Source organism: Venturia canescens, chromosome 4 (genome assembly GCF_019457755.1).
Source record: "Venturia canescens isolate UGA chromosome 4, ASM1945775v1, whole genome shotgun sequence".
Classification (NCBI taxonomy): domain Eukaryota; kingdom Metazoa; phylum Arthropoda; class Insecta; order Hymenoptera; family Ichneumonidae; genus Venturia; species Venturia canescens.
In genome coordinates, this window is record NC_057424.1 from 3,216,984 (window position 1) to 3,230,026 (window position 13,043).

The 13,043-nt window shown below is 39.3% G+C and overlaps 1 protein-coding gene across 5 annotated transcripts in view; it reads right to left on the minus strand.

Annotated features, from left to right (window-relative positions):
* Myo81F (Myosin 81F) overlaps nucleotides 1–13,043 on the minus strand; it is a 60,755-nt gene that overhangs the window by 5,090 nt on the left and 42,622 nt on the right. Inside the window, exons 4-15 of one of the 5 annotated variants that reach the window (XR_006260582.1) lie at nucleotides 10,550–10,802; nucleotides 9,546–10,363; nucleotides 8,336–9,230; nucleotides 6,908–7,160; nucleotides 6,722–6,757; nucleotides 4,797–5,961; nucleotides 3,819–4,408; nucleotides 3,201–3,390; nucleotides 1,381–2,827; nucleotides 782–1,065; nucleotides 447–606; nucleotides 157–382 (exon numbers count right to left, since the gene is read on the minus strand). Coding sequence is in view for 4 of the 5 variants with exons in the window: in XM_043416146.1 (XP_043272081.1) it covers nucleotides 157–606; nucleotides 782–1,065; nucleotides 1,381–2,827; nucleotides 3,201–3,390; nucleotides 3,819–4,408; nucleotides 4,797–5,961; nucleotides 6,722–6,757; nucleotides 6,908–7,160; nucleotides 8,336–9,230; nucleotides 9,546–10,363; nucleotides 10,550–10,802 (6,381 nt within the window). In the remaining variant the exon portion in view is untranslated. Of the gene's footprint in view, nucleotides 1–156; nucleotides 607–781; nucleotides 1,066–1,380; nucleotides 2,828–3,200; nucleotides 3,391–3,818; nucleotides 4,409–4,796; nucleotides 5,962–6,721; nucleotides 6,758–6,907; nucleotides 7,161–8,335; nucleotides 9,231–9,545; nucleotides 10,364–10,549; nucleotides 10,803–13,043 lie in introns of all 5 variants that reach the window. The other 4 variants (XM_043416149.1, XM_043416148.1, XM_043416146.1 and 1 more) reach the window with 4 other exon arrangements.

The following is a 13,043-nucleotide window of genomic DNA, read 5'->3' on the forward strand; positions in this document are numbered from 1 at the left end:
TAAAATTTGTATGTGCCACAGAATGTTTTCATGCAAAAAAAAAGCATTATACTTTCGCATAAAACAACACCAGATCCCACACTCCTGGTTTCCGAACGTTTCTCATTTCGTTCAACCCCCGACTTCATTATAAAAAAACACCAATAATTCATTTACCTGCGACGTGGTCAAAATAACTTTGCTTTGTTTTTTATCAGTGCCGGTAATAATCATGAGGCAACTAAGAGCTGGGCTGTAGCTCAATATACTGCTGTACTCATAAGTGCACAAAGCGTTCCTTGATCGGTGTTCAAGTAAATGGAGTCCCTGCTGATCGACAGCCAACCACAATACTCTCGGCCAGTTAGAGGTGAAAGATTGCATAACGTCGAATATCGTGGCTCTGTGAAGTGGCCAAGATTGTATAAGATTGAGAAAAGCTTTTTTGGCCTCGGGCGGTGTCATACCCCGTAACGATTGATGATGTTGGAGAACACCGTCGAGGCAAACGTTTGGTACGAGTCTTGATGGCAGGCAGTGACTAGATATTGTTCGATATTCTTGTGGCATTGGTCCCTCTTCGCAGTCACCAAGTTCTAATTGTGCTTGAAGCGCAGTCAACATCATCTGAAACGAAATTAAAGAATCATCAGTTGAATAAGTAATTTTCAGGTGTTAAGGGCTTCAGACGAAAATGAAACGGAAGATTTTTTTATGAGCAATCGTTGTTTGTGAGAAAATAATCAACTTTTTTTATTTACTCAACTCAGTAAACGAGATGTTGAATCAAGTTTTAACTTACCGCTTCTTTCTCGGTAATGGGGAATCTATCAGCTCGCAAATCATGCAGCACTTGGTGATATAAAAGTTCTTTTTCGACTGGATCGTCGAGATTCATGTATTGGTCAAGGAACAGATGTTTTTTAAAGAGGAACAGGTGGTGACCGTGTTTTCTTTGTGGTTGATTACCCTGTTGGGTAACACTGGCAGTTCTGTAACGTTCCCACTTCGACATAACATCAGCTATTTTTTCCTCTGGCACAAGAGACCTTTCCGTTGAACCAAGCACTTCATAAATTGCATAACCTTTAACGGATAATAAAAACACTATTGAGGGACGAGTATTTATTATAAATAATTGGATTCAAAAAGTAAATATCGATAATTTCAAGAAAAAAGTTGATTTTTAGTTCTCAAACTATTTTTTGTGCAATTATTAAATTGTTAATTTTCGTACAGGAAAATGCTTCGAAACGATGTCGAATCACAAGTTATGTTTTTCCTGTATCAATTTGATACTCCATAAACTTTTACACCATAAATCCATTTTGATGATTCTGATTGACTTTGATTGATTGAAAAATTCGGCAAATTGAAAAAAAATGTACACTATTTACACACCCATTGCTGATTCTTCGAGACCGATTTTGGCTTTGATAATTTCCATGACGTCTCTGGCAGTGGCCGAGGGATGGAACTCGACAGCATGGTACTGTCCATCCATGAAGTGGAATCTAGCGTAAATGGGTCTTCGGTTGATAGTGCACATGATTTCTTCCCTGCTGGGTGGCCATTGACGTCTCCTCGTGCCTTGAGTTTTGGTCAAACATTTTTCGGCAAATCTTGCATATTTTCCTTCTTCGGTGACGTAATCGCTAGCGCAACGTTTAAGATGAGCGATTAGATACTTTCTTATGATTTTTTGTGGAGGAAGTATGACGGAACAAGCGAGTGACAAGAGCGCCCAGTGGCGAAGGTTAACGCGGCTGTTTGGATCGGGGTGATCCGTGGTTTGTTTTATAAGTTGGAGATAAAGTTCACCGAGTAAATTTTCTTTCCTCATACATCGTTCCATGACTGTTTGTATGAGATTGACATGTTCATCCTCGACCCGGCGAACGGTGTCACCGTTTTGTCCGAGTCCGGCATATGTCAAGATGAGTTGGAAAACGCTAAGAGCTATTTGTTCCTCGGCGTCGGGTAATTTGGTCAGGCTCTGTGGTATCGTTTGTCTGCTGAAAGCCCAATAAACATGAGGGAAGCCTTTGTAAGTTTCGCCGTGGTCCGCTGAGCTCCCGTGTTCTTGACGCAATTTCTCGATCCTATGTTTGGACAATCTTCTAAGCGTATTGCGCAGAAAACCGCCACCCGAATCCTGTGGTTTTCTCAGAGCTTCCGAATCAACGAGAACTCGTCGGCAATTAACGAGATTGTGATAAAGCCGAACGCGGTCCTCGTTCGTCATGCCTTTTATCTTTTTCGTTGGGGCCTCATTCTCCGTTATCCAACCGGCCAGCACCGGACAATAACTTACAATCAAACTACCGATCTCATTTTTCTGTGGGGTCTCAAATACAAAACATTTGTGCGAACTATCGGGATTGTGTCTCAGCAGAGAAAGCGTTATGAAGGAATCGCTCGGATCTAACATTATGCTCTCGACATCCTGATAACGATATTCCGACAGCACGAATTTGTCGTCCGGCTTAATCAGCATCAAACCGTCCGCACTTATTCCCAATATCAATTGATTACCGTATGACCAATAACCGCGATACGTCACGTTAAACATGGTTGTACCGTAAAGCGGATACTGCATTACGCAAGAGAGATACAGCACTTTTGCTGTGAGCTCTGAACGACCAGCACCGTATTGCTTGTGAGCCTGTGCGATTATTGGTACCCACACATCGTCTCCGCGAGCTCGGCTTATCCGATAGGGCAGAAAACTATCCACCTCACTGTAATAGTCCAGACGATCGTTGTCCTTCGGGTCACCGAGCGATACCTGCGCCTGCAAACCCGCGAGCTGCAACGCAACTTTCTCCGACACCGGAAAATCGTCGCACTGGAAAATATTTTTCTTTCAACTTCATACATTTTATGACTCATTTAAACTTTAGATTTACGATTCTCTCCACTTGGAACATTAATAAATTACAAAAATTCCCTAGTGGATTGTACGACCAATCCACTAGGCATCGGTCAAAAAAAGTACAATAACGACCGAAAACAACCGAAAAACGACCAATTTCGGTCGTTTTTGTACTTTTTTCGACCGATCCCTTGGTCGTACAATCCGCTTCATTTCGTTGAATTCGTTTTGAAAAACGAGTTGTAAGAAAAAAAATAACAATAATCCGATCTATTGTTGTTTCATTCATTTTGAAAGGATCGATGGTATATATGAAAAAATTTTGTTTTACTGATAATTTTCTTACTTTGACGACGTTGTACACAGCCTGTGAGTACAGCATGTTGACTTCAACGGGATCTTGTGAGAGTTCTCGGGTATTCCGGAATAATCGGCGTTTGAAGACAAAGCGATTGTCGCCGCTGCCTAAAGTTGCGTTGTTGCCCCGCCTGAGGGTTGAGAAGCTTGACTGAGAGGTATTGAGCTTGCACTGTTTACTGTAAATGGTCAATCGACCTGTTGTGAAAATTCAACCGCTCGAAATTTTAATAGCGACGGACGAGAGCAGAAAAATATGTATAGATTCCGATAAAGATCAGAGCGCACTTCCGTATGGTATTTCATTTCACTATTCTATTTACAATTAGATTTTTGCTTCATTTCCCATTAGAAAAAATTCGTACATTCAACAATGCCTGTCTGAGTGAAGAAAAAATTCATTTTGAAAAAGTAACGAAAAAAAAATCGTTCGAAATTATAGAATACTATCGGTTGGACTTGAATTTGCGAGAAAAAACTGTTTCTTGATATACTGGAATGTTTTAAATAAATTGTTCACAACACCTCATTTTTTGTTTTTTTTTCCCATAATTTCTGATTATCTCTAACAAGCATTGGAAATTAAATTTGTTGAAATATTACTTACACTTCCCATGCGGCAATGACGTCATAAAGATAATCGTGTGCTCGAACGTGTTCTTCGCCGTCCGGTCGACTTTGATAAATCGCCCATCCTTCCAAAGACCTCAAACCCAATTTTTCGGCCAGTTTTGCTGCAGCATCGGCCGCCGTGTCGGTCGGATGAACATCGATAGCTTTTGTTCTTCCATCGAGGAAGAAAAATCGGCAAACGATCGTGCCGAGTCTTCGCATCGCTCCAATCTCCACAGTTGACGGTGGGAATTGTCTGCACGAAACTTTCATATTCTTGCAATTATCGACGCACCACTCGACGTATTGACGCAATTTCCCTTCAAGAGCGAGATTCTTCTTGAGAAATGAAACGAAATATTTATAGAGTAGCTTGCTCGGTTGGAAAGCAACAATCGCCAGACAGAGCAGAAGCCAGACTCTTTCAGCCCATTCCAAATTCGGATTGTTAGTTGCTTGACGAATACATTGCACGAGAATCTCGTCCCGAAGCTCTTCGCGCTCTATACCGTAGCCGATTATCGATTGAATCGTTGCTATTTCTTGATCCAACTTCATTTCTCCACGAAGGTACTTGCACAAATCCTGGATCAATCCACAAACGGATGCAGATTATTAATCAGTTTTGTTTGTTATATTGAATTTTGAAAGTTTCATGTTTTTATTTTTGCAGAAAAATCCAATTTTTGACCCGATTGTTTTCGAATAAAATATGAAACGGGGGTACCAGTGTTACTGATTATCTTCAATTTCAATTCGATTTCGAATTGTATAAAACAAAAAGAAAATTTTGATCGGATTGCACCGGAACCAAATAATGAAATGATATGTTAGGTGCTTTAGAGCTTCTAAAGCCGAATAAATATTTACAAAACAGTAAAGGAAGCAAGTGAAAATTACTCTGTCGACGAATCGTTGAAAAATTAAGAACGATTGGAATGAGGATTGCTGAAGAAATAAAATATGCGCTTACCCTAAAGATGGAACAGGCAAGATTTACGTTATCTGGATCGTACATATGAATATGAGAATTTGGAATGCTGGAGCCTTTGTAATACGTGACCATTTCATATTTAGGAATGAATTCGACACTTTTGCCACGTGATTTCCTCGTCAGGGTGGCCATAATAGTGCCCTCAGGTGATCTCTCGTGGCTGTTGAAATAGTTTTGTGCAAATTCGACAATATCGTGATATGTGGTTTCAATTTCGGGAATCTCTTTTTTATCTTCAAGCTCTTGAAGTTTTCGTTCAACGCGGAATTTGCGACGTTGTTCGCGTTCAGCAGGTTGTTGCTGCGAGACAGAGTTGATGATCGGTTGTTGGTGTTGTTGTTGTTGTTGTTGTTGTTGTTGTTGTTGTTGTTGTTGTTGTTGTTGTGGTTGTTGTTGTGGTTGTTGTTGTGGCACCTGTTGCTGTTGCTGTTGCTGCACTTGTGGTTGTTGGTTGATTGCATGCGGTTGAATATCCTGGCCGTTTTGTTGAGACACACTTGTGACGTTTGGATGATGATTCTGATGGTACGAGTGATGAGCATTTGAATTGCGAGATTCCGGCCTCGAGGGTGGACTTCCGATCGAAGTTTCTTTAATTATTTTACTTGTTGGGACGGGTGGTGGAGAGGCGCATGTTTCGCCGTTTATCAATTGACCAGAATTTCTGTTCATCATTATCGGACTGCTCGGTCCATTTTCGTCACGCGGTAAAACTGATTCGTAGATCGGCTCGTTATCATCTGGCATTGAAGAATCGTCGTTGAAAAGTGATGGCAGCGGCGGTGGGGGTGGTGGCGGTGGCGGTCCCGTTGGCTCCGGCAAACTCGGTTGTCCCAACTTACACACTGTCGTTGTACCGTTTCTTTGAGCAATCCCATCCGGAGAGTTCAGCTTCGAATCCGCTCGAGCATTCATTTCCATCTCCAGCTGGATAACCGTTTCCAATTCAGCATCAAGATCTTCTACCAACTCGTCCATACGCTCACCAATTTCCTCGATTATTTGATTGCTTTTGGTCGATTGTACGTCCGACAAGAAAGAGAATAAATTGTCCAGATCCACTGACTGCAATTCCGATGCAGCCATTTTAGAATTTATAGTCTCAGCCATTTGCGACAACGCTGCGATTTCCTCCTGAGCTTTCCTGCAGATTATCAAAGTCAATTCATCGATCAAATTATATTTTGAATTATCGGTGAGCTTTCCCAAAAACAATGGTCAAATTACATACTAGAATTCCCCGTTTTCAATATTTCCTCAAAACCTTTCTCCTATTTTTCCGTTTAGAAACAGCCAGCTTTTGATCAACATACATTTCAAGCCGAGCAATTTTACGTAATAAATAAGACACAGAATTATTACCAGTTATTTTTCATGTAGATATTTTGAGTATTTATCAATGAGTATTTGTCTATCCGATTTAAATTAATTTTGGCAAGTAATTACAAAAAAAGTGCATGAATCATTCTTATTCGTTCATAGCACCTCTACTAAATTATAAATAAAACGATTTTTCGTTTATCGATGTATGAATTAAATAGAAAAATTAAATGCAATAACAGTCCATTCCTCATATAAAACGAAAAGTTTCTTCCAACAAGCGTGTGTGCTGTGCAAACCTGCGGGTACTGTACACAATAATAGAGGCGACGAGATTCGCAAATACCTATATAATCATACGTAACTAGAAGGAAGTTTCAGGACACCGTTTTGGACCAAAGAGAGCTAATTTTCATCGGATTGAAACTGAATTTGTACATCGATGAAAAGAACAATCTTAATTTTTATTGAAACGAAATTAATGAAAAACACGTTGTAAACTTCATTGTTTGCGTTCTACTACGATCACTGGCTGCTCTACTGATAGTGATATAATGCCGACCGACATGAATTCGACAACTTACCCTGCTTCCATTCCGGCAATACCATTGTATTGAGCGCTACAAGACACAAACGAAATACTCGTTTAGTCTTAGGAGCGAGAGAAGAGTGCATCAACGTATTGTCTCAAAGGATGGTTCAAAAGTTCTGAACGAACCAGGTTTAAAAAATCTTTTTAATTCGAATATATAATTTTTGTTCAAACGAACCTTTGACTATCTTCGATAGTTTTTTTGTCCTCCATAAGTCTTCGTTCTTCCTCCATTCTTTCACGTTTTCGCATCTCTTCGTCGACTCGACGCATCTCTCGCAAAGCAGCAGCTACTTCCCGGGCAAATACTCCCCGAAGATGCGACTGGATCACGATCGCTGCGCGTCGTTTTCTTATAAACATTATACGAAGTTTCCAACCACGATAGGCATGCTGAACTTTTAGAGCCGCCACTCTCACGCGTCGATATTCTGTCAATCGAATTATCATTCGAAATCGAATTATAATTATCGAAAAAATAGTGAAATCATAACAAAGTATTTTAACCCCTAAATTAAGTGGAATGGAGACAAGTTCATTGGGGTGGGGTTCAATTTGTCGAATAACTGAATTGTATAACGGTCGATATTTCGAAATTTTAAAAGTTGTGATATCAGTTTGAAGAAAAATAAGTAATTCGAAATTCTTATTCCCGATCGAGACTATTCAGCAGATTGCGGTGTTTAATCAAAAATTCCTTCTTTGAATTCGTATTTACCCGAAAATATCTATTTCAATAGTTTTCATTTCGAATGCAATTTTAACAGACCATCCCAATGTCAAAAGTTCATATTTTCAAATTCAAAATGGAGAGTAATTGTTTTACAGACAGACCAGAATATAGAGTAGCAAAAAATAGAAAGTGAATTTTTCGAGCCTATAAAACTTGGATATGCGGAATAGCGATAGCTCGAAAAGGCGAAAGTCAAAATGGCGATGTTAAAAATTGGAGATCACCGGTCTGAGTATAAGTGAGTGAGTGAAACGCGCGTGTATTTGGAGCTCCACTGCATTTCTTTATTTTGATCGATCGACTTTCTAACGTTTCGCTATTTTGACTGTTCGACTTTTTGGTGTTTCAGTATTTCAACCTCAGTAATATTTGGTATTTCGTTATTATATTTTCAAAATTGTGAATTTTCACAGTATCGCTGACCGTAGTAATTTATGAATCAAAAGAGTGATAGTCGAATCTTCGAAAAATCGATATTTTAGTCATCGTCCTATGCGCGATTGTTACATTTTATTTTCGATGTAAACGTGCTTCGAACCTTGCAGTTTCTGCTTTATTTATTTTCGGCATTCAAAGCTCTAGTCGAATCTATCTGTCTCCATATTATCATTCGAAGTTTATAAACTCGAGATTTTAGCTGTTCGAAATTTTAATCATTCCAAAATTTGATCCCCACCTAGTTCATTGTATTCTAATTCAATTACGAAGCAAGTTTGAAGGATTTTTTGACATATTTGGAATAATTTTTTTTTTTTTTTAAATTAATTAATTTTTCCCCCTGTGCTCGTGCGATTTTAGTAATTTTAATATCCTCGTCCTCACGACAGATTTTTATGCCAGTCGTTAGAAATATGTTAATAAATAAAAACTTACCCCTCCTGACTCTGTAAGCTCGCCAGACCTTTTGTATAAGGATAGCATTTTTGGTGACCATTTGATTTCTGGAGTCTTCCAGAGGTTCGTGAACATAGCTACGAAGAAAGACTTTGGTTTTGCCGATTTGCCATTCGGTGTCGGGGATGCCCTGGCATGCGATTAGACACCTAGCAGCGTCTTTGTCATCGTGAGGCAAAGTCTTGCGACTGAGGCATCGGTAGCGAGCAACAAACTCGTGGAACGGCATGTGAACAGGAAATCCTTCTTTTCGTATTCTGATGATATCCAACATTCCAAGATATTTGAGTTGATCGAGGACGAGTTTTTCGTCGTAGTTGTTTGACTTTTTTTCCATGTTCGGTTTTATGCATCGGGCGTACCACGGCGTCGTTGCTTGTAGAACATCAACGAGCGCTTGCAATTGATGTCTGAAGGAATCGCAAAGGGTCGGCTTACCTTTGGAAGTGCCTCTCGACATTGTCGTTGCGTTTCCAGGTGCTCGTGCTACCGTGCAGCCCAAAAGGTCCTGATAAACCGTTATCTCCTGAACGAATTCGTTCGTACTTCTTGACATAAAATCAAAGAAAACGTCTTGCTGAACATCGCGATTTTTTTCAACGAATCCTTCGACCGTGTACGTAACGCAACCAGCGTAATGCTTAAGGCCAAATTCCTTTTCCCATCTCCGACGATCATCGCCTTTGACGTAACAGGGATGACTATCGAACTCGGCATGCAAATTTGTCAGGTATGCCAAATCCGAACCTTTTGGCATGTGACACTGCTCTGTCAATAGCTTCAGCACGCAACGCGGCGGTTTTTCTATTAGTTCGAGGCACATCGTATTGTCCGTAAAGGTTATGTGCGAATATTGAATTTCTTCCTGACGATACTGTTGATTGAAAATTGACGAGATTAGAACATAAACGAACGGAAAACTTAACAATTGGGAGTTATAGTGACAACATCTCGGCACGCGTCGACACTCGGTCTCTGACAATGAGACCCGGGCAAAGAAATTTCTATTTTTCGACTCATTTATTAAAATTATTGAAAATAGAATGGAACATTATTCGTATGAAAATTGTCACGGTGACTAATTAAACCTGAACGTTGGATGAAGCAACGTTGATGAAACTTGAGTTGTTGATAGGGAACTGACTTGAAACGATAAAACAACTGATGTGTTCTTCAATATTTCTCTTACCAGCTCCTGTTCCAGAGCGAACACGTAATGATTGAAGAATTTGTGGAGTTTCTCGTTAGTATAATTGATGCAGAGTTGTTCGAAGCTGTTGACAGCAAAATTTTCGAATCCAAATATATCGAGTACGCCGAGAAACCTGGAGCTATCTTGTCCCGGATTGGTGCAATTGTTGATATGATTGATGAGCCAAGCAAACGTTCTAGAGTAGAGAGCTTTTGCCATGGCATGTCTGTTCTCGCGTGCTTCTTGAACTTTGAGTGGAATTTCGGTGATGTTACCGCGCACGTTTATTTGACGAACGAGAACGACTCTCGTTAAGTCTTCGACTTGCAAGCCGAGAAGAGGAGCTACCGTCGCGATGATGTCGAGATCTTCTTTCGTCAATTCACATCGTTCACCGTCGACGTCCTCGAAGTTGAGATTACCAAGCCACAAAATGGCCGACAATACCCGAAAAATACCTTCGCACATTTCGGTCGGGACTTGCAACACGCTAAACGCCAAACGCAACGCGTCCAGTTTCTTTGAATCCGATATTCCATCGATCTTTATGCAACCCGATTGATTCAAATATTTGTACTTTGTCGGTGGCACCAACTTGTACGTCTCTGCGAATTCTCTGTCTCGTATTCCTCCCTCCGCCAACTGATATAAAACGTGGTAGTTACGCTCTCCCGGACTTTGGAACGTTATTCTACTTTGCTCCAGCAAATAATCCTGAATTATACAGCCTCTTATCATCCATTTACTGTCGAAACACACTTGCATGAATTTACCGAATCGCGAGCTGTTGTCGTTTCGCACGGTTTTTGCGTTACCTGCAAATCGAATTTGTATGGATTAATCAATACAAATAGTCGTACTTCCCGCAGTTGGAATGATTCGATCTTCTATTCATATTTACGGCTGTTAGTCTATGGCTGTATATGAAACTGAAATTGCTAAGTCCATTTTTTGCCTTTATATATTTATCAATACAAGTATTAATGAGAAATAATAGTTACCAAAAGCTTCGAGAATGGTGTTAGCTTCGAGGATTTGTTGTTCGACCCAAGTGTCAACGTTGCTCGTTATCGAGCACAAATACTGGAGTATGAATTTGGTCGTTTCTGTTTTTCCGGCCCCGCTTTCGCCGGATATGACGCAGGACTGATTGTTCTTGGTTTCCTGAAGCGAACGGTAGGAAGCTTCGGCGAGTGCAAATACGTGGGGTTCCAATGCTCCCATTTTTTGTCCATGATAACGATTTACGTATTCCTGGAAGCGATTCAACCGGTTAATTAAATCTTTTTCGATATTTATTCCTATTTGTTTACATAAAATAATGGAATTGCCAATTCTTGAATTTCTTCGTAGCGGTACTCCAGGCGGCGGCAGAATGGACAAGAAGATCTTTTCGGCTTTCCTCACATAGTAAATGCAGCTATGTTGGTTATTCAGAGGAATAAATTCAGCGGGATGAACGAACGTGTGAATTAAATCGAACCGAACGTGTAGGGTTCGAGTGAGGATGTCGATGAAGCTTCAGAGAACCGATTAATTAATGCGAGATTCGATCGATGTTGCGAGTCATTGGTTCCTGTATATTCGTAATTCAATCGAGTATAACGAGCGACGATGTTGGTCTTTCTTTCAGACCCGAGGCTGGGAACGTTGAAATAAGATCAGCGGACGGATGAAATTGGTAGATAAAATTCATTTTTCACGATCAACGGATAATAGTTCGAAAAGGCGCTTCGAGGTCCAACTAGTTTCCATAAAATACGCATACTGTTATAAAAGCAAGTGTTCACTCCAAGACCTTTTACAAGAGCTACCGCGTTTCAAACGATTTTCGAAAACTTTCAGAACTTGTTTCCTCAACTCTTTGAAGCATACAGTGACATACTGGTATGTTACCTACTCCCACTCTATTTTTCTTCAATAAAAATTTGTTTTCATCGCACAACGACGAATGTAAATGTATATTTTGGATGTTAGGAGATCAATTGTTACTATTTTATTTATTTATTAAAGCCATTCTTGCCTTTTAGGCTTCAAGACATCTTATGTACATCCTCTTCTCTTTTCTCCCACATACCAAGTACAACGATCCAAAGTTAAAAAACAAAAAAACATTCATATTTCTTCTTGCTACATTCCTTATACTCATACGTTACTATATGCCCTGCTTATTGTCCAACTTTCTCCTTCCTTCTTTTTCTCAACTTTGTTGTCACCCTTCCTTAAACCTACTCACCCATAATATCCTCCCTCAACTCTGTTAGTTCTCTCTCCTTCACCTTTCTTCCGACCTCTCTACAGTACTCCAAAGTGTTGTTTTTATCGGACCCTTAAGTAACTTGATCTATCCTTCCTTTCTGCGTCCTGTCTCTTTCTCAATAGTCTTCTCGACTTTCTCGTTTAGTTCGCTCGACACCGGATTTTTGAATTCTTCGCAGTCCCAAATATGTGACAGATCTTCCCTCTCATCCCTAATCAATTTTTACTATACAATATCACTATTAACCTTTTGATGGTCGGGAGTTGAGAGTTCTAAAGGTTTGAAAGTTTTAGAGACTCTAGAGGTTAAAGGTTTGTGTTAAACTTAGAGGATGTTATTAATCACGACAGTAAAAAAAAACACGTTCTTAGACTTTAAATGTAATTGTGCCTAATCATGCAGGTAACAATTAATACACAAACAATGAATGCAAGAGACGTTTTTTGGGTAGTTGATTACGAATTCGAGCTCAAAATCCAAAAATAAAAAATGGTGGAACCAATATGGCGGATCAAAACCGGAGATTTTGATGGAATTATTGAAACATCGAAGTTGCTCGCAATACGTTGATTCTGTTACACTGACTTAATAGAATTACGCTTTTTTAAACCGTGAAAAAATACCAATATATTACAATCCTACAGCACCCGAAGACCTTGCTTGCAAACATTTTGAAAACTCATGCCCCATCCTACGAATTTTCATCTACGTTACATACAGCACTAAAATTTATGATATCGCTTTGAGGCCGAGTATTTATTGATTATATGGAAAATTTCAATCAAAATCCTATAGCCAACGGAACAAGATTGAAAAACTTGAGAGAAAAAAGTCGTGATATAAAACCTCCAAAATTCTCTTAGGGGAAAAAAGGTTGGGACAAGTACATTGATAGTCCCTTGATCCCTGACCATATCACGAAAAATGTAAAAAAAATTTCATAACAAAAAATTATGAAACCAACTGTAAATAATTTCAACAGAATGATTCAAAAAAAATTCACAAATCTTGAAAAAATATTACATTAAAAATAATACAAATCTGTAATAATTTTTTAAAGTGAAAAAAATTCAAATAAAAAACCGAAATATTGCGCTTGAAAACATCTTGAAAAATGATGCCCCATTCTTCTTATCTTATTCTAACAACTAAATCAATTTAATAAAAAATTCCATCCAAGTTACTTGCAGTATTAAAATTTATGATATCAATTCGAGGCCAAGTATTTTCTAATA